This window comes from Rhinolophus sinicus, linkage group LG10 (genome assembly GCF_036562045.2).
Source record: "Rhinolophus sinicus isolate RSC01 linkage group LG10, ASM3656204v1, whole genome shotgun sequence".
Classification (NCBI taxonomy): Eukaryota; Metazoa; Chordata; class Mammalia; order Chiroptera; family Rhinolophidae; genus Rhinolophus; species Rhinolophus sinicus.
In genome coordinates this window covers 51,736,569-51,762,151 of record NC_133759.1, presented here as the reverse complement: position 1 = coordinate 51,762,151, position 25,583 = coordinate 51,736,569, and the positions used below count along the sequence as shown (strand labels likewise).

Genomic DNA, 25,583 nt, shown 5'->3' with positions numbered 1-25,583 from the left:
TTTATATGTACAAATTGTATTCCACCTCTTTCTGAAAATAATTTCAGACCAGTTAAATTATAAAAAGCAGGACAATTTGTCATTATAATATTGTGTGAGTCATAGATTTCGTTTGGATTAGTGATCCACGTGCCCCTCTTTTTTTAAAAAAACAAATTGAAGATGAAACTCTGCTCTGGGGTGAAGACAAATTTTTTATACCTTTTTTAAAAAAATATGGAACGCTTCATGAATTTGCATGTCATACTCTTCCAATTTTAGTGTATGCACCTCCAAAGCAAGCACTATGCCTATTTTTTGGGGTGGGGGGAAGGGGAACAGGACTTTATTGGGGAACAGTGTGTACTTCTGGGACTTTTTTCCAAGTCAAGTTGTTGTCCTTTCAATCTTAGTTGTGGAGGGTTCTGTTCAGCTTCAAGCTGTTCTTTCAGTGTTAGTTGTGGAGGTTGCAGCTCAGCTCCAGGTCCAGTTGCCATTGTTAGTTGCAGGGGGTGCAGCCCACCATCCCTTGCGGGAGTCGAACCGGCGACCTTGTGGTTGAGAGCCCACTGGCCCATGTGGGAATCGAACCGGCAGCCTTCAGAGTTAGGAGCATGGAGCTCCAACCGCCTGAGCCACCGGGCCGGCCCTATACCTTTTTTAAAAGAGTAGTTAGTGGAATTAACTCTCCCTTCTTTCCCACTTCTGCTTTTTTGAGTCACTGTCTTATTCCCTCTTACCTCCTAGCAGGGTGGAGCCTGGAGTAGTCACCAGTCTTCTTTATTTGAGCAAAGTTTTCTCTATTTTTCTGAGAAAGACAAAGGCAGTTGTGTAAATCATTGTTTCCTTTGTTTCTTTCACTCTTAAACTTATTTTAAGATAATTTTAGACATACAGAGTTACTACAGAAGTGATTCATTCAGCATCCTCTAAAGTTAACATAGTATACATAGTATAATATTATATATAAACATAGTATAATAATCAAAATATAACGTTGGTATGGTACTGTTTACTAAACAACGGTTTATGTGGATTTCACCAGTTTTCCTACTAATGTCCTTTCTCTGTTTCAGAATCCAATCCAGGTTCCTACATTGCTTATAGGTATCAATATCTCCAAAGTCCTTTCCAGTGTGTGGGAGTTCCTCAGTCTTTTCTTGTATTGCATGCCCCTGGCTCTTTGGAACAGTATTGGTCAGATATTTTGTAGGATGTTTCTCAATTTGAGTTTTTCTGGTGTGTTCTCATGATTAGTCTGAAGTTACGCATTATTGGGAAGAATATCCAACGTGATAATTCATCCTCTCTTTGTTATGATGTTTTTATGTGAGTTAATGTTTATGTAGGAGATAAAGGCAGATGTTTCTGGGGAAATGTAGTCTCTTCCCGGCCTGAGACACTAGATGGGTTTGTGCAGTGGAGACAGACACGGAGTCACATGGCAACAACAGTTAGGCACCCATTCACCCATTCACATATAATGAGGGTGCATGGCCGGCATGAGTTTTTCCCATGTCCCAGTCATGCTAGCAGTAAGTTAACTTATTCCTAATTTTCCTTTTCTTGGGACCATGGTTATTCCCACACTGAGATGGGATTGTTAGGGTATGCAGAGAGACATACCTTTGAAGAGAACATCCCCATTTAAAACATACCTTTGAAGAGAATATCCCCATTTAAAACAATACTGTTTTTCAGTATATATAATCAGTATTTTTCTGAGGCACACTTTTTCTTATGATGTGACATATACATGCTATGTCATCATTTTTAGGCCTTAATAATTATATAAAATACAATTTACTTTTTTCCTTGGCTTATTACCTGGCCACCTTTCCCTTATTTGTTGTAACATGGGAGATCTTAACATAGGTAACAGAACCAGGGTCACGTTAGCTGGTGCTCTCTGTCCCCCTTTGATGTCTCTCAAGAATGCCAGTGACCTGGGCGACAGAGATGCCTGGACTTGAGCTATGGAGAGAGAAAACCTAAAGTGAGAGGCGTCTCCCGGTACTGGGGCCAATCCACAGTTGATTAATTCCCATATGTGTCAGGAGCTAACTGACTAACAATGATTGCCCAAACGTATATTTAAATTTTTTGTTTTCACAACATAAAGTATGTACATAGAAAATAATTCTAGTAACTTTGGCAATTTGTGCAGTTCAAGATACTTGGCAATGGTTACTTTTGTTTTTTAAATAGGGAGTTTAATTGGGGATTTAAAATTAAGTATAAATTTTTCTGATCTTAAATACAGAGTGGACATTTGGATAGCTATAGCACTGTTTTCTTTTTGAATATCATATCTATTCCAAAATACCCGCTTAGTCCTAACAGAGTACATTAAAATGAAATTGTAGAATACTGTTTGACAGTCTAGTACAATCAGTTCTTAAAAGGTAGACTTACTTGATAGGTTATGTAGTTCTTATAGCCTTTTAACTTACTTAAATATATATAGCATATATCAACTTCTTAGATACACATATATACACACATGTAAACATACATGTTGTGTTTGTTTAAGGTATTCATATATATAGGTAAAACAGACTGACATTTTTTTCTGTATCGTAATGCTGGTATTTTAAACCCTAGGAAACCAAAGTCCAGAGGTACTACTGTACTGTCTTGTGTAATAAAAATGAAACTTTGTATATTTGCTTTTGAGTTGATATTTTAATTGCAGGAAATAAAAATCTGAGGGGCACATACATAATACTGATTTTAGAGTCTAAGATTAAGCTATTATAGGCCACTAACTTTACCAATATGTTTTAGACCAGCAAACTCCAGGGTAACTTAGATGTGATGAGATATTCATAAAATATGACTGAATAGGTTATAAGCTTGCCATTTCTGCTTTAAAGTGAACAAGGTAAAATGGTCTCATGGTGAAGCAAGAGAGAGAGAGAGATGCACCATAAAAAAGAATTACATATTAAATACTGAGTTATTGAATGGAATTAATTTGAGTGTATATCTACTAATTGAAGAAATATTTTTTTAGTGTCTAGTATGCACCAGAAGCTGGTTTTATTTTTTATTTTTCAATTATAGTTGACATTCAGTATTATTTTATATTGTTTCAGGTGTATAGCATAGTGGTTAGACATTTATATAATTTAAGAAGTGATCCCCCTGACTAGTCTAGTACCCACCTGGCACCGTACATAGTTACTACCATATTATTGACTATATTCTCTGTGCTTTACTTTACATCCCCATGACTATTTTGTAACTACAATTTGTACTTCTTAATCCCTTCACCTTTTCCACCCAGCCCCCGAACCCGCTCCTACCTGGTAATCATCAATTTGTTCTCTGTATCTATGAATCTGTTTCTGTTTCGTTTTTTGTTTGTTTTGTTCTTTAGATTCCACATATAAGTGAGATCATATAGTATTTGTCTCTCTCTGACTTATTTCGCTAGCTTAATATCCTCTAGGTCCATACTTGTCTTACCAGGGACTGTTCTAGGTGTCTAGATAGAGTGGTGAACAAAACAGACCAGGTTCTTGTCTTTATGAATTGTGGAGACAGAGGTTAAGTCAGGTTGGTTAGAACATGCGATGCAAATCTGGGTAAGAAGAGAGAATATGCCTTGGTATCATTCTGTAGTCCAAGAATGGTGGGTGGTTTTTATATAACATACCAGGTCTGTAGACCCTCTCCATAGACCTGGATTGAGAAGGATTATATGCCACATACTTGCTATGGGGGGAAAGAAGGCTGCAATTATATGTTCATGATCTCTACTATTGATAGAGTGAGGAATGGTAGCTTGTATACTTTGGAATCAGACCTAAATTCAAGTCCTGGCTCTGGCACTTAGCAGATGAATAAGTTTTGGGAGAGTTATTTAACTACTGTGAACTTGTCTACTCTTCTGTAAAGATGGGGAGAATTGACAGTTGTTGTGAAAATTAAAAACTATAGAAGATGCTCATTATTAATTCTCCCTATCTTTTTTCTTACCTTAGTTTTCTTGTATGTAAAATGTGATACCACTGCTAGCCTGTCTTATTGTGAGAACTAAATAAATGAAATAAATATGTGAACCCACTTTAATACAGTTTATAATGTGATATTACTGTATGTTATTTCTTGAAAGGGAAGATTTTTTAGGCTATCGAGCAGCAGTGGGGACTGGAAGAATTTGTGGATTCTTCCAGAAGTGGGAAGTCATCGATCCCCACATTAGCAACCCAATGTTAACATAATTTAGCTGCTTTTTGTGTTGTTTTCTGTCTTTGTTGTCAGCACTAGCTAATCTGCTGCTCCTAATCCCATCTCTTCTTCACATTCCCAAGAGAATCTGGGTTGGCCCACTTGAGCATTGGTATTCTTTTGGGCACTGTTTTCACACCCAGCCACACATAGACAGTCAGTTGATTGGCTTGTAGAGTGGCTGCCCTTGATCTGGTGTTCACTAATGCCTGTTTCCACAGTAGCTGTTCTGGCCTAGTCTTCCTTCCTTCGCTGGGCCTGTGGGGCAGGAATTTTCCTCAGAAGGTGGCTGTGATCACTGCATACACTAACCCGACCTGTCTAGGAAAATGCAATGATTATTTAAAGGGATTAGAAGGAACTGGAATAGGTTTTATGGTGGGAAATGGCTTTTGAGAGTTCTTAAACTGCAGATAATTATTTTTTCCTTTTCATTTTTCTTTTAATAAGTTAGTGGTTTCTACTACCTCTTGGAATCAATTGAAAATCATTATTGCTTTAAGTAGGTATCAGCTGATCAAGTTTCTTTAGGTTTTAGAAAAGATTCCATAAGCTTTGAATTACTGGTAATTCAGTTGGTAAATTATTCTTGATACCTCAAGATTTCACCTCTTTAGAGATAACTTTGAATCAAAAAAAATCAAAAAGCACTTGCCTAATGTAAATTCTCCCATCTTCTTAAGTGTTTCATTGTTAAGGTTTGTAAACTATTTCTTAAAACTGTTTGACCATAGCCAACTAGTATTTTAGAAGTACCTACTAATGTTTATAATATATACTCAATGTATTTGTCTAACGAAATTTAACTCTTTTTCTTCCAGGTAATTTATCCTCAACATTCCAAACTTACTGATAAAGAAGTAAGTAAAAGTATTTCTCTGTATAGTCTGCTGTTGTTTTCCTGTTTGTTTTTATTGGTGTGTATATATCAGCATATACAGCTTTTGTTTTCTTTTTCAGAAAACCAATATTTGCTATTTGTCTTTTCCAGATTCAAATTCAGGTAACTATTTTTCATGTGGTGTTTCTGCTGAATTTTATACTAAGAATATGATTATAGTGTTAATATATGAAAATTGATAGCATATTAGAAAAAAAATAGCATTAGAATGAAACTCAATTTCAGCCTAACAGGTCAGTGATTTGGATTCCTAGTTTTTTGATGCCTACTGATTTTAGTTGGTTCAACTTTTAACTGTTATGTTGTAATGAAGTAAAATATCAAGGAGCAATAAACTGTTGAAGTAGTGAAGAGACTGAAAATCAATGTCATGTGTATGTTTTGGGGATTTATAGTAAGTAGTTTACTTTCAGTTTAGGATTTGAGAGCTTGCCAAAACTCTGTCAAAGCAGTGAATTTAAAAGAAAAAAACAAGGTGAATCTGGCTATGAAACATGGCCACTAATTATTTTCAATAATTTATATGAGAAAGCATATGTAAAGCACTTGGAGTGGTGCTTGGTGTATAGGATACACCTTATAAGTATTTGCTATTATTTTAAACTTGGCTTTGCTGATCTCTTTCAAACTCTCCCTTTGTGTGGTCCTAATTGTTGAAATTTTTCTGTTGAAATCTTGTATTTCACTTTTAAAACAGCTTTTCAGGTTTATAGTGACCAGAACGTTCAACTTTTTGGACCACACACGGTTAGAACCCTATAAAGCAAAGATACTCCAGTTCCCTTTCCTTTTGCGGTTATTTCTAATATTCTGTTAATTTAGTTTAGTTAATCTAATTGGAGGGATTTGCCATTTTAATATTTTAAAGCATTTTTTCCTTTCCTTATAAATGCTTCCAGAACTTTTTCCTGTACATTTGGAACTCAGCTTTCATGAAATACGTAAAACAGAAGTGATATCCTGGTAAAAAAAAAAAAAAAGATGTTGATGCCTTTGAGAGACCCCAGTAGGACATCTGTTCTGACCTGGAATTGTTGGACTTTTTTAGTATGTTTTGCTTATTAATGGAATAATGGTAGCAAGATCTTATAGGATCTCTCCTCATTTCAGTTAACATTTTCCTTACAAGGTCCACACATGTGCTTTTGAAAGCAGTGAGTGTTGGATTGGACTTCCAAGACTCAGGGTAAGCTGAGTCGTATGGGTCGTAAGACGAACTGACATTATGTGATTCTTTCTACTGGACATTCTTCTCTTTCAGATCATAACTGGTTTTCATGGCTCTTTTCTTTTTCATATCTATACATGAGCATCAAGGCTAAGAAGTTAATTATATGGTGTTTGGATAGCCTTGTTCATTTCTAGTTTAGTTGTTAGTCTCTCTCTGTATCATTTTCTTGTTGGAAGTTAAACTCAAGTCTAAATCTGTGTAAATCAGAATTTATTCAGTACTTTAGGCATTTGAGTGACCTATAGATGTTTTGTAATGCCTTTTGTATAAGCTGCACATCAAATGAAGTGTGGTTCATTTTATTTGAAGTATGGCTGGTATTTAGAAGTAAAGTTGACAAAAGATCTTAACAGACACCTAGCCATCTTAACAAGTGAATATTAATCTAGACAGCAAGAGACTATGAGTTTTGTATGTGTTTGAGATCACTATTTTCAGTTGTGATTATCCATATGTGTTTTATTCAGTGGAAGTTGGGATTACTGTGCCAACTTTCAAATGAATTTAATTTTTCCAAAAATAACTTATTGTTATAGAAGGAAATCCAGGCACAGTAGAGCAGTCTTTAAGAAAGAGTCATATTCTAGATTTCGTTTCCATGGTGCACATTTATAAAAAATAAAACATTAGACTCAGTTGTATGCTGTACAGATAAAGAAGAATGCTTTTGGGATTCCCAGTGGGATGATTTGTCAGTCCTCCTCCCTTCCACCCTCTCCTCCCACACCTTGGATCCTGTGACTTTAGAAAAAAATTTTGTTTGGTTTGTTTTTAGGTTTCAATTTCTTGTTCCATTTGAATGGCTTTTATCTCTAGGAGCCCAAGTTTAAAGTATGCCTTCTCTTTGATAAATATTTGTCAGATGTTTTTTCTCCTCATTACCATTAATGTCATCTGGATGTAGGTGTTCCTGAGGCTTAAGCTATCCTGTGTACCCAAGGACTGTAATCACTATATTTTAAACATGTCTGGAGAGAAAACTCAATATTAGTAGGGAGAGTTTCAAGTAATGATGAATCCAAGGGAAGGATTAATCCTTGCTGTGGATGGATTAGATGTACAGACAATATTTGTCTCAACAGATTTCTTCTCTGTAAATAGCAGCGACATCATCATGTACTTTATACTTCCCAGTGCCGAAATCAGTGCTTCTCACACCATCTGTGTTGAAGGGCCATTTCCAATCTTGTGGATCAATACTTCTATAAAATATAGTTCAAATAAATTATTAGAAAAATGAAAGGAGAAAACTCAAAGAAATGCGAAATAAAAGGCCAAATTTGTCATGGCAATATCTAATTGCTCTGAGTTTCTAAATGCTTATTCTCAATTTGAATATTTATTTCTTCAGGGATCAGTAACAATTTTGTGGACTAGCATCAGTCTGTGGACTCACTTTGAGAAGCTCTGGTCTAAAGTCCTGCTTTCCAGCAATTCCAACTTAACCACTCTAACCACAGGGAGAGTGACTACATAGAGCTGAAGGTCAAAGATAGGGCTAGCTCTTGAAGTCTCATGTTTTATCTTATTCTTATGCATTCTGATCTGCTCTGTAGATGTATTTGGGCTAATATAGAAATAATCTTTAAAGTTGTCTGTTACCATTAGGAAAAATATTTAAGCTTTTTTCCCTCAGATCTCTAAACGATATTTTAGGTACAGGAAAGTGTCCTCTGTTTACCTTGAGCTTTGCAGTCTTGGTGTAATTGGCAGATGTAAAGAAATTTTCAAAATACTCTGTGCCCTTGATAATTTTAAAGTAGGAGGAGAGTTCTTCCTGGCGTAGCACAAGACATTCATATAGGAGGAGCCATGACTGAAAGGATCGGCTCCTTACTTGAATGAACTATATTGCACAGAGACCAGTGAGTTTAAGAACTGTGTCATCTGAGAGGCATCTTTCAGAAGGACTTTATTTTTTGAGTGAAGAAGAGAAGCTTTCGAGCTCTGCAGTTGGCAGTGAAGTAGCATTAAAAAACAAAAAGTTTATTGAGATATAGTTCACCCAGGTAAAGTATATAATTCAGTGATTTTTATGTTTTTAATTTTTTTTTTCAGTTACAGTTGACATTCAATATTATTTTATATTAGTTTCAGGTATATAACGTAGTAGTTAGACATTTATATAATTTATGCAGTGATCCCCTAGTGATTTTTAGTATAGTCACGAAATTATGCAACTATCACCAACAATCAATTTTAGAAAATGTTCATCACTCAAAAAGTAACTCCGTTCTCCAGTTTCCTTCCTACCTCCCTGCCCACCCACTCCAACCATAGGCAACCACCTATCTACTTTCTGTCTCTAAGGATTTACCTGATCTGGATATTTCATATAAATGGAAGTAGTTTTGACTTGAAAGAGCCAGTATGATGGTAGTAGTGGTCAAGAGCAACTCCAGAGTTAGACTTCTTGGGTTTAATTCTTGCTCTGCCATTTAGCAGATTTATTTCTTTGGATGATTACATAGCCATTCTGTGCTTTGGTTTTCTCTTCATTAACGGGAATAATAATGTGACCTGCCTGAGAAGCATGAAGACCAAACGAGTTAATATATCTAAAGCATTTAGAACAATGTCTGGCATAGTAAGCACTCAATGACTATTCATGCTCAACTCATACATTTGAATGGAAAAAAAATTACTTCTGAAATAGTCGCAAAATAATGAAAATAATTTTAACCCAAGATTCTATTTGATTTCTATTGTAAGAACTTAGTTATTTGGAAAAGGATGGTGGGGGAAGGTTACAGAAATTTTCTTAGTTCAAAGAGTGTTGAATTAGTAGTTCTGTTTTCTAGGCTCGTAAAGACTGTGTTAGATTAATTAAAACAGAACTTTTCCAAAAGCTGTGAGGTTTTACTGAACAGATTTGCTATTTCCTTAACACCAGCTGCGTATCATGGGAAAGGGTTTATGTTGCTCTTGATCAAGAACTTGTGTTAAGATGTATTTTTTCCTTAGAGAGATGTCAATTAATTTTAAAATTTGTGTAAGTTAATGTTTACGCCTTGGTTAGTATAAAGAAAAAAATCATTTCCATTAAAATGTTTTCCCATTTTGTAATGTTAATAATCAGAAAACGGAAATGCATAGCATAACTTTTAGGTCTTTTTGGAGCTTTGTATCTCTTTCGTTTTCTTATTGGTTATATGCTTGATTCTTGGAATTCAGTACAATTGTAGGTCAGTTGTGGAGTTTTATTTTAGAATCACTGAATGGAACTGCTAAAAGTGACTTTAGTGATTATCTTTTGATACCCCTTATTTTTGCTGACAAGAAAATTGAGAACCTGAGGTTAATTGCCTTCTGGGAGGCTAATTATTGACAGACCTGGCACTAAATCCCATTGATTGTGGCTCCTTTTTCCTCAGATCATAACTTTTTCCTCATGATCACACTCATTTAACCACCTTTCACATGTAATCATTATGTTGCTTATGTAGAACTGCAGTCGCATGTTATGTAGACAAACGGAATGGGTCATATTAACAATATTGATTTATTTTTTATGAGGTTTTAGGGTGTCAGGATTGCCCTGTCCTTCCTAGGATTCATTTTCTCTAAGGTAAATGTGAAAAACCTGGTTGCCAATCTGTAATGCCTTCTTTCCTATTATAGTAGTGAGATCAAGATGGAGAACAAAGGTTCTCAACAAAGCCAAATAAGGAGTTGATATTTCTTTAGTAACCTTTAGTGTGTGAAGGGACAGACCTCTGCAACACAAAATGGAATCCAAGTTCACAAGGACTGCGGCTAAAGCCTTTCGACCTGGTGAACTAGTTTTCTCACCAATTCTGTACAGCGTGTGGGTGCAGCTGGTCACCGGAAAGTTCTCATAGCATGCCCATGATTTGGGAATGGAGCCAGGTGGGTAGGGATTTAAGGCTGTGGGAGCTTCATTACTTCCCTTCCACAAAGCTCAGCATTCCTTACATTTCCAGATGCTGTAATATCTTAAAATCCATTGCATTTTCCTGCTCTATCTTACAAAATAGCTCAGAGAAATTAGGGTGTACTTCTCAGTGGATTTTCTTTCTTTTTTTTTTTTTTAAAGATTTAAATGATTTCTAAAAGGAAAAACTGAACCATCAGTATATAAATCTGTTGAACTAAATAAAACACTGCTAAGAGTATCTTCCATTTTTTTCAGGTTTCATGTGTTTTCCTTATTTTTAAACTGCTTTAAAAAGTAAAGAAACTGAATTGACCCACCCTTCAGTTCCCTTTGTTTCTTCCCTCTACCACCAAAGAAATACTAGTTTCTGTAATTGCATTTAGATGTACATACTGAGTTGCTTTTTAAGTACCTTAAACATATTATCAAGTTTCTACTTCCATTATTGAGAACTTCATGTGCTAAATTGGTATAAGTACTTCTATGTATAATATGTAATAGTAAAATCTTGAGCACATTTCATATTTAATATAATCTTATTAGTTCTAAATCTAGTAACTAGGAAGATTCTGAGTGGCACCTACGTCATGTGCCTTTTACTTTTTAGAGTACTTACAGTTTTTTGTAGTTACTGCCTGACAGGTTAGGTAAAATTTACATGTTTTAAGAGATTTGCTAAAATAATTAAGGGTTTAAAACTTTATTTTTAATTAAAATGTTTAAAATAGTAAGTCTCTTACTTGAGCTCTTCCCTGAATCTGCTATGTCTTTTGAAAAAAAGTCTCATTGTGAAATATAAAACACATACAAGGTCAAGAAATAGAACTTTACCAGTACCTCAAAAGCCCCCTCATCTCCCCTCCCAAACACTGATTTTTCCCTCCTTTAAATGTAACCACTACCCTGATTCTTAATAGTAATAAGTTTCTTGCTTTTCTTTATAGTTTTATTACCCACCCTTGGATCCCTAAACACTGTAGTTTAGTATTGGCTGCTTTTTTAAAAAAACACACTGTATAAATGGATGTGAACATATGTATTATTTTGTCTTTAATTCTTTGTTCATTATTATGCTTGTGAGTCAACATTACATGAAAACAATTTTCAAGAAATTTTAATTACATGGAAAATGGAATAGGAAAAATGATAGAGGGATGAAAGAGTTAAGATGCATGTTTTACTAATAGCTTTGCCTCTAACGAGCTTTGAACAAGTCACACCAACTCTCAGGATCTCCTTTTTCTTCTCTAAAATGTGATGGAATGGTTTTAGATGATTGATAGGACCCCTGTAGCTCTAACATTTGATGAAACTGGATAAATAGGTGTTATGCTGTGTTATCCTTAATTTCTTTCATTTTTGTTTTCATTAGGTTGTCTTGGAGATACCCAGTTTTGTTTTAGATTTCGACAGTCTTCTGGGAGGAGGGTGTCACTGCATTGTCTCCTCGATCAATTTGACAAAGATTTACCAGTTTACTTAAAGGTTGGAAAAGTAGTGATAGAAGAATGTCCATGTGAGAAGAAACTTTAGAACTCACTTACTGAGTTACCTCTTATAGCATTCAGAAATATTTTGCTTTTCTTTTATTATTATGTTCTGCTGGATTTCCTAAGTGAATCTGATTTATAAAGATTCACTATTTGAGTAAAAGAGACTTTATAAAGTTACTGTTTGTCTAACATATTATACTGCCATTGTGAATTATAGAAATTTATTAGAATGCTGAGGTAATTTTTTTTTCATTTTTTAATAACTTTGTTTAGATGTGGAGGTAGGGTGGTACTATACCATTTAATATCACCCAGAGTTGAAATTTCTGTGGTAATTCCTACCTACTTTATTATAGAATTATAGTTGTCTCTTTTTGATTTTTTAATGAACTTTTTTTTATAGTTGTAGTTTATTAAAAATAAGTTTAATAATTCAGATGATTCCAGAGTGCAGGTTTCTGTTTGGTACTCTGTACTTTCATCTCTCTACCTGAGGAACACTTCCATCTGGGTGTTCTATCAGCACATTCAATATGAACTTGCCATAGTTTGCCTAAAATCAGCATTTACAGTTTACCTCCTTGGTTCCACTAATGACAGGAAACCTCTCCCAGTTAGCTAAGATACTACCTTTGAAATATCTCTTATAGTCATCTCTTTTTCCATGACCTTTTGCTATCACTATTAATATATTCTTTAACTAATGATAATAATAGCTACTATTTATTAAAGTTTTTTTATGTTCTAGGGATTGTATCAATAAATGTATAGTATCTCATTAGTCCTCCCTATAGAATTCTGAGAACATTCCTTTTGCAGATGAAGTAATTGAGGGCTATTGAGAATCAGAAATTTGCCCAAAGATATCCCATGTTTTTGTTTCTTCCAACGCAGTGTATCTTACACAGTGTTGCCAGCTAAAGTGTACATATATAAAAATAAATAAAATTTAAAACAACTACCTATTGTTTAATGAGTAAAGATCTAATGATAATACTATTTCCTTGTGCTCAATTTTTGGGCCTCCAAAAATGAGGTCTTCACCTTTTCAGTTTCCAGCTTCATTTCCTTTCTATAAGGTGTCATATTTTAACCAAAATGAACTACTTTTATCTTGCTTTTTCCTGGAATAGCTTGTATTTTTCTGTTTCTGTATGTTTTTGCTCAAACTCCTGGCCTTCTAATGTCTTTGTCTTTATTTAAATTATATCCATCCTTCAAGGCCCAATTCAAAACCATCTGCCTCTATGAAATCTTTATTGATGTCCATAGACAGAGGTATTAATAATTTCTTCCCCCTTGGCCTCTTTGTAACGCTTTGTGCTTTCTTCATAGCACTTGCCCTCCTATTCTGTAATGGTCATTTTTGTACTTTTCTTCTCTCTCCTACATTGTGGTCTCCTTAAGGAACTGTCTTATGCATCTTTTTATGTTCTCTAACACAGTGCCTTATTCCAAGTAGGTGGTTGACTAGTATTTATTTAAAGAATAACAATCAAATAAGGAACTGGGCCAACGTTTGAAACTTCTTAAATGTTTTGGACTATAATTACCTTTCAAATTGTATGTTGATAAATAGTCCAATGTTTCATTATTATTGGGTAAAAATACAACTCCGTGTGTAAAATTCAGATTGTCATTTAACTCCTGTTATTTTCTTTCTTGAAATTTTACATTAGGATACCTCATTTTGTTAAAACTGACCCTAATTCAAAATTGTAGGTGGAATTTAAAAATAAATATAACATTGGGGAAAATAAAATTTGATGGTTTCCTAACTCCCATTAATTAGTACAGATATGAATAAAGAACATAAGGAGAGTAAGCTATAGGGAGAAAATATGACTTTAGTTCTTTAGTTACAGTTATTTCATCTTTGGGAATCAGCAGGTTTTTGTCTATTACTATCATAATTATTGTTAGTGTTGGTGGAAAAGCATGACTAGCTCTTTGTGTATACCTCATAACTCAGTTCAGATTTATATAGGAGCCTGATGTTAATAATAAAAGATGACTACATATTTAATTTGTCACTTCTTTCATAGAAGGATCCTGCTTATTTTTATGGATATGTGTATTTCCGACAAATTCGAGACAAATCTCTAAAAAGAGGCTACTTTCAGAAGGTAATATTCGTATACACTAATAGAAAAAAATATTTTTATATTGCTATTAGAAAAATAGAAACTGTTCGAATGAACAGTCTCTAAAGTCTTTGATATTTTATCTTTAAACATACTAGAATTCATATTTTATCTTTGCTTTTTTAGATTGTAAACACCTGTTCTTAGATTTTTAACTGCCACTGAATTTTGCCTTTCTGCTATCTCTGTACTAGATTCCTGACAATAAGTTACAGTTATTTATGAAACTGTCAAAAGTAGAAGACTGCTTAATTTTTACATTTTTGGAATAAGGGAAAGAATAAACAGATTGTAATATAGTTACAATTAATTAAAGCCTACAGTATCTTTCTGAAGAGTTAGTAAATACACGTTAGCAACATCTTAGTCATTACTGTTTTAACTCTAAATGTACAGCCTTTCACTTTCTTAAAAAAAATTAGTTCTAACAGGGTCCCAGCTAACAGGGACCCTCCTTTACCTTTTGTAACCAGAATGTGCCTTGACCAATAATTGATGTTTGATAGAAAGGTTAAAAGTAGTTTAAAAAAAAAAAAAGATTTTAAGAAAATTAGCCTACTCTCTATCTGAAGTGATCAAACTGTAAAGTCACCATTTTTAATAAGCACGTGACTATGACCATTGAACTCTAAAATATAATAGTCATAGATCTTAGTTTGAAAAAGCATCACAGTTTGCTCTTTCCTTATTAGGAGGAGTTCATCTAGTTAATTCTTGATACTGCTTTGCTAACGACGGTAGTAACTAGACTTTGGAAATTATCCATTGGTCTGTTTATAGGAAATTCTTTTTCCTGAAGAGCACGAAAATCTGTGACTATGCCTTTATGCTATTAAAGTGTAGTAATAAGGTTAAACTTTCTCTATTTTGCAACTGTAGTTTTGTTTCCTTTTAATCATCCACCATAAAAGCCTTTTTATTTCAAAATCCACTTTTTTTGTTGTTGCTGAATTTAGCTTGTTAGTAATTGATCATGTAAGAAATGACAAACTTAAATTATCATTAGGAAATTTAAAAAATTGTTTCTTTTTTTCCCTCCAGTCTTTGGTTTTGATCAGCAAACTACCATATATTCATTTTTTTCACACTGTACTCAAACAGATAGCACCAGAGTATTTTGAAAAGAACGAACCTTATCTGGAAGCAGGTGAGTTAAACACTGTGCGTTAGTTACCTTTATGAAAGAGTTTTAACAGTTTTACTGGAAATGATCTGATAAAAATGAAGTTGACCTGAAAAATTAGTTAAGAATTTTAAGGCCGTATGGTGGGGGAGAGATGTAAAACTATTCTTCTGGTATCTTTACCTAGAAATACCAAATACTGTGTCTTTTTATCTGTTTTTACAATATAGATGATACCTATTTATTAGGATAGTAATAGAAATATTGAGTTGATAGTTCTGATACCACTTGATACAGAGAGAAGACCCCTGCCAGATGGTATGCTTTTGTAGCTAATTTTAGCAGTAGTAAATGAATAGGAAAACTCGCTTTTTATCCTTTTATTTTGTTTCTTTAAAAATTTTTATTAACCAATTTATATCTTAGAACATAGGTATATTTCTGGTGGAATATAAGATATTTTCACTACTTTTACCTTTTCCATCCTTCCCATTATATTTTTCCTGCTCTATAGAAAATAGAGTTCTAATTTCTAATGTTCCATTTTTCATATTTTAATATTTCCACTTATACTAAGGAAATACTTTATTATGTTTTTCAGCTTGTAATGATGTTGATCGATGGCCTGCCCCAGTGCCAGGGAAAACATTATACCTGCCTATTACAGGGGTGGTAATGAAGGTAATAGCTTATATTTAATTTGATTTTTAAAAGGTCTCTAAGAAGTTCACACGTGAATTTTACTTTTTAGCTTCCTAATAACATTCAGTCCTGTTACTGCTTTTACTTGTTTTTCTTTGATAGGAGGAGTTACAGAAATACCAAAATTCATCCTGCTGCACAGAACCATTAGTTATACAACTCCAGGGGCTACCAATCTGTTTCATCTTGTGGAGTTTGCATAAGGGGGTCATTCTTATATATGTGAATGTAAATGCCACCTAGAATTCTGCTACTCCATGGCCCTCCAGAGATGGGTGGTACTTGTAGAATCGAGTATGAATTACTAAAAATTAAAAGAAATTAGGAAAGCTATTGGTTCTTAGTCTTAAGTGATCTTAACATGTAATGTCAGACCGTACATGTCCATCCTAGGGTATTGTTCTCTTTAAGTTTTCTTTTCTCTCATTTTTTAAAAATGAATTAGCATTTTGTGCTCAGGTTTTGTATGAATGTGCTCTAAGTGCTTTTGCAATTCAGTTTCTTTTTTTAATTTATTGGGGTGACAATGGTTAGTAAAATTACATAATTCATTTTCAAGTTGGACTTATTTTTGGCAATGCTCTCTCTTTAGATGTGCTCATTTCTGTAAGAGCTGTGTTTTCTGTTTTGTTTTCCCCAGGGAAATCATCAAAAGTAGTGCTCATAGCTCTGGGTTCAGAGTTCTCATGGCTTCCTGTGAGATTTATCCCATAGTTTGGCAAGCTTGAGAGGGTGTGTTTGGGTGTGTGTACATTAATGAAGCAAAGATTGGAACAATAAACAGGAAGCGGTATGAAGTTGATGTCCTTTTTCTGTTTTTCAGCACATGTACTTCTCATTGGGTTAGTGATTTCTGTGTGTATGGGAATATGGAGACCTTGGTTCACTTACCTTCTGCTGTGACTGAAAATAAATATGACTTTAGTATGTTAATCTGAGATAAATACTTTGTTTTTGTGGCTTTTTAGGCATTGCTAAGTGTACCTTTTTATTGGCAGGATAGAGTGCTTCTGATCCCTCATTGTATTGGGATTGGGAAATTATAGAAATGGCATTCTTTTGTAGCCAAAGTTAATTTCTTCTTCTTCTTTTTAAGGTACGAATTCCCACATGTCATGATAAGCCTGGGACAACTCAAATAGCGCAGTTAACTCAGCAGGTAGTGTTGTACTGTAGTAGAATAATCCAGCACATATAGTCTCTTTAAAAAGAATTTTTAAACTAGTAAATGCAGTTTCTTGGACTTACGATACATTTCTGAATATTACTGAAATATCCTATTAAATGAGTTTTTAATGAATTGATGATAAACTTCCTGATGGTTCTCAGAATTTTTTTTTTCCCCTTGTTCTTTTCTCTGGTAAGTACTGTTGAGAACTCAGAATTTATACTGTAATTGTGAGGTCGGGGGAAAGTAAATATTTTTTTCAACAAAGTTTAATTCTAACAAAACTTTTAGAGTGGTCAGCAGACCTCTGTTTCTAGGAAACTTAGTCAAAAGGATTCTGTAGTTATGATTGCCTTTCATTTTTTCCCAAAGCTATATCTATTCATAGGCGGGATTGAATTTTTAATTTGAAATGTTTTATTAACATTTACATTGTTCTTTTTGCATGGAATAAAAATGGAGAGCAATAGGAAAGCTACTTTTGCCTGTTATATATATCAACCAATATTATGGTAGTAGTTCATACAGTTGTGAATTAATCTAACATCTGACTATTGGGTTAATGCTTTATTCATTGAATCTGTATTATCCTTGACCTGCTGCTGTGTTAGGGGAGATTGGTAAGACCCACTCTCTTTGTGGTTCCTGGAAGAAAAGAATTTTAAAAGCTAGGGCAATATGGCTTATTGATCCTAAGATAAGTAGGCGTATTTAAAAAATCAGTCTCTGTAAATTTTAATGACATCTCTATTTTTTTCTTTTCTATATTTTAGGCGGACACACATATATCTGTTATTTTACCTACTGTTCATGAGGTGGATCTTTTCAGGTAAAGAGTGAAAAATTTCAATTGCTTTTTCTCTTTTGCTATGTGATGCTAATTTCTTCAGAAAATGAATGTTCTTTATGAAAGAAATGTGGAAAAAACTGGAAGAAAATAGTCATTATGTTTCACATGTTAAAATCAATGGTTCATCCCTGATTATATGATATTAGCTTTGACAGGGAAATTTGGATATGGATTGTGTATTACATGGTAGAAACAAATTATTTTTTGTTTGATTTTCTGTGAGGATGGTATCGTAATAGTGTAAGAAAATGCACTTATTTTTTAGAAATGCATTTTAAAGTATTTTGAGGTGAAATGGCATGAAGCTTGTGTTTTAAAGTACTTTAGTAAGAAAAAGTAAATGAAGTAAAAATGGCAAAATATTGTTAATGCTAGATGATAGGTATAAAGGAGTTCTTACACTATTGTCTATTTTTCTGTATGTTTGAAACTTTTTAAAATGCAAAATAAGACAGATAATATAGCACTTAAAAAAGAGTAAGAAAAAAGTTACCAATATTTGTTCCTTACACAGATCAGGTAAATAAGAATCTTTGATTGGTGCCCAAGTTCCAACTCCTGCGTGGTTCTGATGTGTAGCCCAACTTGAGAAACCACTGCTACAGTGTTTCCCCGAAAATAAGACCTAGCTGGACCATCAGCTGTAATGCGTCTTTTGGAGCAAAAATTAATATACGACCCAGTCTTATTTTAATATAAGACCCGGACTTACATAATATAATATAATACCGGGTATACTATAATATAATACTGAGTCTTGTCTTAATTTTTGCTCCAAAAGACTCATTAGAGCTGATGGTCCGGCTAGGTCTTATTTTTGGGGACACACGGTATAAGCGAGCAATTACTAAATACTAATAATACATGTATTCAGGAATCACATGAAAGATTTAGAATGGGTTCTTGGTTTGTTTTTTGTGTGTGTGGCGTGTGTGTGTGTGTGTGTGTGTGTGACCTTTAAAGTACGTGGAATGCTTCAATGATTGATTAATTTTATATGCTAGGTTTGTTTTATATACTTGGCCCTAGCACAGCCCAGTAATTCACTTCTAGGTATTTACCCAATAAAAATGAAAACATATATCTACACAAAGACCTGTATGCAAATATTTATAGAGGCTTTTATATACCAACCTAATAATAGAAACAATGCAAATGTCCATCAACTGGTAAATGGATAAACAAAAATGAGATGTATGCATGTGCATGGAATACTACTCAGCAATTGAAAAAAAAGAATGAACGATTGATATAGCTCATGATAACAACTTAGATGACTTTCAGAAGCATTATGTTTTAGTGAAAGGAGCCAAATTTTAAAGAGCTACTTACTGAATGATTCCATTCATATAATATTCTTGAAAAGCAAAACTATAGGGACAGAGATCAGTGGTTGTCTGGGAGTGGGGAAGGGAATGGACTACAAAGGGGATGAGGGAATGTTTTGGGTGATGGAACTGTTCTTTATCTTTGGTAAGTATGAATTTTACTGTATGTAAATTATAAATCTTAAAAACAAATTTTCTTTAAAAAAATAAATGTAGCATTCTTGGAATGAAAAGGGGAAGTGTCCCCCAAATAATAAATAAATATCACAGACACAGGAAACATACACTAATAGGGATACATACTATTTATAGTCTTGATACTTCATTCATTAAGGAATAAATTGAAGAATTGGCAGAAGTTAATATAGAATTTGGTAACTAGATGTTTGCTGTTGAACTACTGGGTACAAGTCTTAATGCTTTTTTGTTTGTTATCAATTATTGTTGCTTTTGTGGTAATTAATTAATTCTATCACTAATAACTTTGATTAGTATGTGTCTTTTCTCCTGAATGTGCATTATATGTTATTGTTTTTAAAGTAGGACAAGTTAGTTTGTTGTTTTTTAATTTTCATTGCTCAAGAGATGAGAAAACCAAACCTTGAAGAATAATAACCTCATACAGAGATAGTACTGTGCCAAGCATTTAATATTTGACGATCGGATTAATACTTTATCCATGACAACACTTTATTTTGTGTGTGTAGAGCTTACATTTTACATTTATTAGTGTGAATAAGAGTTTAAATATTTATCAGTCATATTGAAGGTGATATTTTTATATCAAGACTGAGCTTGCAAGCAAAGGACAGAGACCTGGAAAGATGTTTGAAGTTGAGTGGCAAAGATACAGTTGAGGGCAGGGGCCTGTTTCCCTCCTTTCATGCCTTTGGTTTTAGCTCTCTCTTGATCATAGAAATAGTCTTCTCACGTAGTTTCCAAGTTGGGCTTGGAACTGAAGGATAGTTTTATGTAGAAATAAACTGACGTTCTCTTGCCTAGAATCAAGGACATTTTACCTCAGGATACTTGCTGTTGGTTCTTTGCACAGTAAGAAGCATATAAGTTATGTGTTGTTGTGTTCCCCTTCCCCCACCCCCATCCCATCTACATTGTAAAGCGATTTTGCCTTTTTACCCCATTGGCAGAATAGACATCAGTTATGAATGACTGTTCCTGTGTTTCAAAGACTAAGCAAGCTTATCTCCATATAAACTGTGTTTGATGCTCTTTGATACATGTTAGTTTCTTTTCACTTTTAAGATTATAACATGCTGTATCTTTCTGGAAAGATTGATACACACACACACACACACACACACACACACACACACACACACACTACACTCTGTGGTAACTGCTAAGTATAGTTCAAAAAACTCTTTTTCCCTGAATCATTTGATAGTATTAATAGGAAAACTGATGCCCATCATCCCTGAATACTTTAGTGTTTATTTCCTACAAATTAGGACACAATGCAGCCATCAAAATTGGAAAATTAACATTGATAAATTAATACTATCAATACTAAGACCACATTCAAATGTCACCAGTTGTTACCATAATACTTAGTTCAGAATCACCTGTTAATTTAGTTACCATGTCTCTCTAGTTCTCTCCTTTAGTCTGGAATAACCAGCTCCTCAATCTTCCTTTCGCTTTCATGATCCTGACATTCTTGTGGATTAGAGGACAGTTATTTTGCAGAAAATCCCTCAGTTTAGGTTTGTCTAGGATTTACTCATGACTAGATTCATTCAGCCTGTGCCTCTTTAGTAAGGAGGCAGGACTCAAGTTTGGTGTGCCTCGGTACTGAAAGTGTTCCCTTTGATCACTTGGTTAAAATGGTGTTCTCTAAGCTTCTCCATTGATAAGTTCTTTTTCCTTTTGTAATTCAGTATTTTGTGGGGAAGTACCTTACCTCCCCACAAGTATGTCTATTAGTTATTTATTGCTGTGTAATAAATTGCCCCCAAACTTAGAGGCTTGAAAGAACAAACATTATTTGGCAGTTTTGGAGGATTAGGATCTAGGAACTTCTTAGCTGGATAGTTGTAGCTCTGGATCTCTTAAGGGGTTACAGTCAAGTTGTCAGCTGAGGTTTTAGTCAGTTGGACAAGTGGGGCTGGAGGATCTTGACTGGAGCTGGGGTCTGCTTCTCTAGAGGGCTTGCTTACTTGGCTATCGGCTGGAGGTCACAGTTTCTGTGGCTGTTGGCAGGAGGCCTCATTCCTAGACACGTGGACCTCTACATAGGGCTGCGAGAATGTTCTAACATTACCAGCAGGTGATCTGAAAGAAGGCTGAAGTTAGAATGACTTTTATGACCTAATATTCAAATTGTACATCGTCACTTACCCTCTTTATTACATGTCAGCCACTAATCTGGCCCACACCAAGAGGGAGAGAATTAGGCTCCATGTTTTAAAAGGAGTGTCAGTGAATTTGTAGAAATATTTTAAAATATCAACACTATTTATGTGTGTCTGAATGGACTGTTGGTCTCCTATTTTATTCAACAGGTTATTAAAATCCATTATTGTCATCTGTTTTTATCTTCATGTTATCCCCAATTCGCCCAGTGAGAATCCACTTCAAGCTGGCCTGTTTTTTGACATATTCTTGTCATTCTTTAAACACGTTCTTGCATTCTGGTGTAAGATGTTCCAGGCTTGTTTTTTTGGTTTTGTTTTGTTTTTAATTAAAAAATTGATATATAATTCACCTACCATAATATTCACTCTTTTAAAGTATACAATTCAGTGGTTTTTAATATATTCAGAAAATTGTACAACTACTAGTTCCAGGACATTTTCATCACTTTAAAAAGTAACGCTGTACCCATTAGCAGTTACTCCCCATTCCCTATTTCCTCAGCCACCGGTAGCCACTTACCTGCTTATCCAGGCCACCTCTGTATGTGGACACCCTCATTTCCTTGCTCTGACACCCCACCACAGACAACCTCCTTAACTCTGGCTGTGCCATGCCACACCATACTGCTCCTTCATGACTATCACACTTCCTGGGCCCTGTCTCCCCAAACCAGATCACCTCCACGTACAAGTATGTATACCTTCCTTACCACATTTGGGTTTAAACAGCCCCATAGCAAGCCACCCTTCCACATGGATGTGTACTTTATCTCGCACAAACCCTGACACCCCTCCCTGGGCTAACATGGCTCTCTTTCCCTCCTAGCAGAGATCTCTATCATGCATTGTGTTCTGCTTTAGGATTGAATTGTTTAGGAAGGAAAGAGGAAGAAGCGCTCCTTTGCCTTATCCTTGAACTATTTATTGCTTTATTTTTTTACTTCACATTTGTCTTCTTGCCTTTGAATAGTTAAAATTAACTTTTCCTAATTTTCATCTCACGAATTTGTTGTATATTTTTGCGCTTAAATGCTGTTTTTTCCTTTTTCTTTTTTGTGTGTATCTGTGTTTTCAAAGAGGCAGATTGGTTATGATTTTTATAAATACATAAGTATTTTTTCTCTAGTACACTACAAAAAATTGTTACCCTACCAGGAAGAATTATTAAATAAATAAGTTACCAAATATCGGAGGCTAAGTAATGTACCAGAGTTGTATCCTGACAGGCTTCCACCCAATTCCAGGGCTGCTATAAAAATATGCAGCATGTCTGTAGGGGGAGGATCTACCCAGGAAATCATTCTGTTGTTTGGCATTAGAACTCCCCCTTGTGATTTGTTTTCATCATTCTTTAATATGGAAGGCATTTGCTTTTAAGCTAAGTGCATCTAATAAAAATCTTTTGGAAAATTAATTTTTCTTGTTTCCTTCAAAATATTTAGAATAGAAATTCAAATGTAACAGCAATATTGATATAGATCTACCATATAGTACAACAATTTAATAATTATTTTATATGCATTTATTGTTAGCCACTCTGTGTCAATATGCTGCATTTAATTTTGTAAAAATTGGAATGAGTGAAATTGAGATATATTTTTATGTGGATAAAAGGAACTTTTATTTATATGCATCCCCATATTATAAGTGAATTTGTATATCAGATCAAGGTACAAATAGCTGGAAGAATTTCTATCAATGTGAAGTTTTTAGAATGATTATATAGGAACTTAAGAAACAGATTGGATAAACAACAATCCTTTTACGGTTTAAATACCTTTCAGGTGTTTCTGCCCAGTTTTCTTCCACAGTCAGATGCTTTGGGAGCTGGTGTTGTTGGGGGAGCCCCTTGTTGTCATGGCACCGTCACCATCGGAGTCTTCAGAGACTGTATTGGCACTTGTTAAGTGAGTATAATTGGTTCCTGCTGGTGAGAGTTGCAGCATTTTCCCATCTGTGGTATGTTTGTACACTTGTTGTATTGCTCCACACAACAACCCTATAAGAAGGTAGTGCTTATTATAACACCATTTTGTGTATGAGAAAATTAATTCAGGATCCATGAGGGATGGAACCATGTTCTTGTTTTTCCGAGCAACAGGCATGTTCATTCACTTATACGAAGTTGTCCCCTGGTAAATGTTAGTTGCATTAATGGTCAGTGTCTATCTAGTAAAAGGCATATGACTAGTGAATGATAGAATCAGAATTTCACCCCATCTTCTGCCCCAAGTCCAGTGTTCTTTTAATATGCCATTCCATATTATGCATTTCCATTTGCTTTCTAGTTTCTTGAAATTAGTTAACCATTTATTGAAATAGACAAATTATCCCATTGGGGGTATGCTGTATGTGTAGATGTTATTGAGTAGGGCCTTTAGTTTCTGTGTCATTTGTTTTACATGTTCTTCTTGCTCCACAGCTGTATTTCTCCACTGAAGTACTTCAGTGATTTCCGACCTTATTTCACTATTCATGATAGTGAATTCAAAGAATATACTACCCGTACTCAAGCCCCGTGAGTAAACAACATAACTTTTATTAACCAGATATTACCTGTATAACCAAATTACCGTGTTTGTGTTTCCCCAAAAATAAGACCTAGCCATACAATCAGCTCTATTGCGTGTTTTGGAGCAAAAACGAATATAAGACTTGGTCTTATGTTATATTATATTATATATATATTATTTATATATTATATAAGACCTGGTCTTACTTTACCCGGTCTTATAGTAAAATAAGACCGTGTCTTTTTTTTTTTGCTAGCTGGGCAATTGTTTTTATTAGTTTCAGGTGTATAAAACAATGTAATAGTTAGACATTTATCATTTATACCCCTCACACAGTGATAACCCCCCCTCCCCATCTACTACCCCTCTGACATCGCATACAGCCATTACATTTCCACTGTCTCTATTCCTAATGCTGTACTCCGCTTCTTGTAAATATATATATGTGTGTGTGTGTGTATATATATATATATATATATATATATATATATATATATATAATTATAGTTGACATTCATTATTGTTCAGCTTCAGCTTCAGGTGTACAGTGCAGTGATCAGGCATCTACATCTTCCCTGAGGTGGTCTCCCTAATGAGACAAGTAAGACCGCGTTTTATATTCATTTTTGCTCCAAAAGATGCATTAGAGCTGATTGTCTGGCTAGGTCTTATTTTCAGGGGAACACGATATGTCGAATTATTTTTCGGTAATAATTTAAAAGTTTAAATTTTGAACTTCTTGGCAGATTGATTTTATGAGGGAAAGTTTGAGGAGCTGCAGGTTCACATTTCAAGAGTCAATATCTTATTTTCTTTGAATGATTTTATTTATTAGCGGAAGCTAATAAATAATAGTCACCCAACTGTACTTTCAGTTCTATTTTCTTTCCTTACTTCAGGACCTCGTACAGCATCGGTTATCTTCTTGCTCTGTAACTTCCTTTTTCCTTCTTTCTCTTCTTCGAATCAGTATATAAACATGAAAATTCTTCCCAGTCTGTAAAAGGGGAAAAAAGGCCTTACACTTTCCATTTTGGCCCTTGCCCTACTGCTCTTTGATTTGTTCATCTCCACTGAAGTTATTCTTGCCGAAATCAGCAAGACCCTTCTCACTGCCTGACTCAGTGGGTACATTATTGTCTCATTTTTCCTGTTTTCCCTTTCTTGTAGTGTTTAAGCTGTTGACCTTGAAAATATTTTAACTCTTGATACCACTCTCACATGGCTGTCTGGTGGTACATCTCACTCTCCTGTGCAGAATTCTTTTTCTGTGACAACCCCTTAAATGTTGGTGTTCTCCAGTGTTGTGTTCTGATTTCAGTCCGATAAATTCTTTCTGTATAATCTTATCTGTACCCACAGCTTCTGTTAACACCTGTATACAGATGACTGAAATTTATCTTCCTAACCAAGATCTTTACAAGGTCTAGACCTTGTAAAGATCTAGAAAATATATCCAAGTTTTTTTTGTTTGTTTGCTTTTAAACCACATTGCTACCTGGACATCTTAATGCCACCAGAAAGTAAACATGTTCGAACTGAATTCTTTTTATCTCCTACTTTTCTTCCCTAATCCCATGCCTCTTAGTATTTTCAAGAATGGTACTACTTTTCACTTAGTTATTGAAAAACCTAAATTATC

General features: G+C 34.5%; 1 protein-coding gene across 2 annotated transcripts in view; it reads left to right on the top strand.

Annotated features, from left to right (window-relative positions):
- Positions 1–25,583, top strand: part of DENND6A (DENN domain containing 6A) — a 43,328-nt gene that overhangs the window by 4,950 nt on the left and 12,795 nt on the right. The window contains exons 2-11 of one of the 2 annotated variants that reach the window (XM_019724185.2): positions 5,037–5,075; positions 5,176–5,218; positions 11,618–11,730; positions 13,784–13,864; positions 14,924–15,029; positions 15,607–15,686; positions 16,804–16,866; positions 17,649–17,704; positions 23,213–23,335; positions 23,851–23,946. In XM_019724185.2, the coding sequence (XP_019579744.2) occupies positions 5,037–5,075; positions 5,176–5,218; positions 11,618–11,730; positions 13,784–13,864; positions 14,924–15,029; positions 15,607–15,686; positions 16,804–16,866; positions 17,649–17,704; positions 23,213–23,335; positions 23,851–23,946 (800 nt within the window). The remainder of the gene's footprint in view (positions 1–5,036; positions 5,076–5,175; positions 5,219–11,617; positions 11,731–13,783; positions 13,865–14,923; positions 15,030–15,606; positions 15,687–16,803; positions 16,867–17,648; positions 17,705–23,212; positions 23,336–23,850; positions 23,947–25,583) is intronic. The other variant, XM_019724186.2, reaches the window with a different exon arrangement.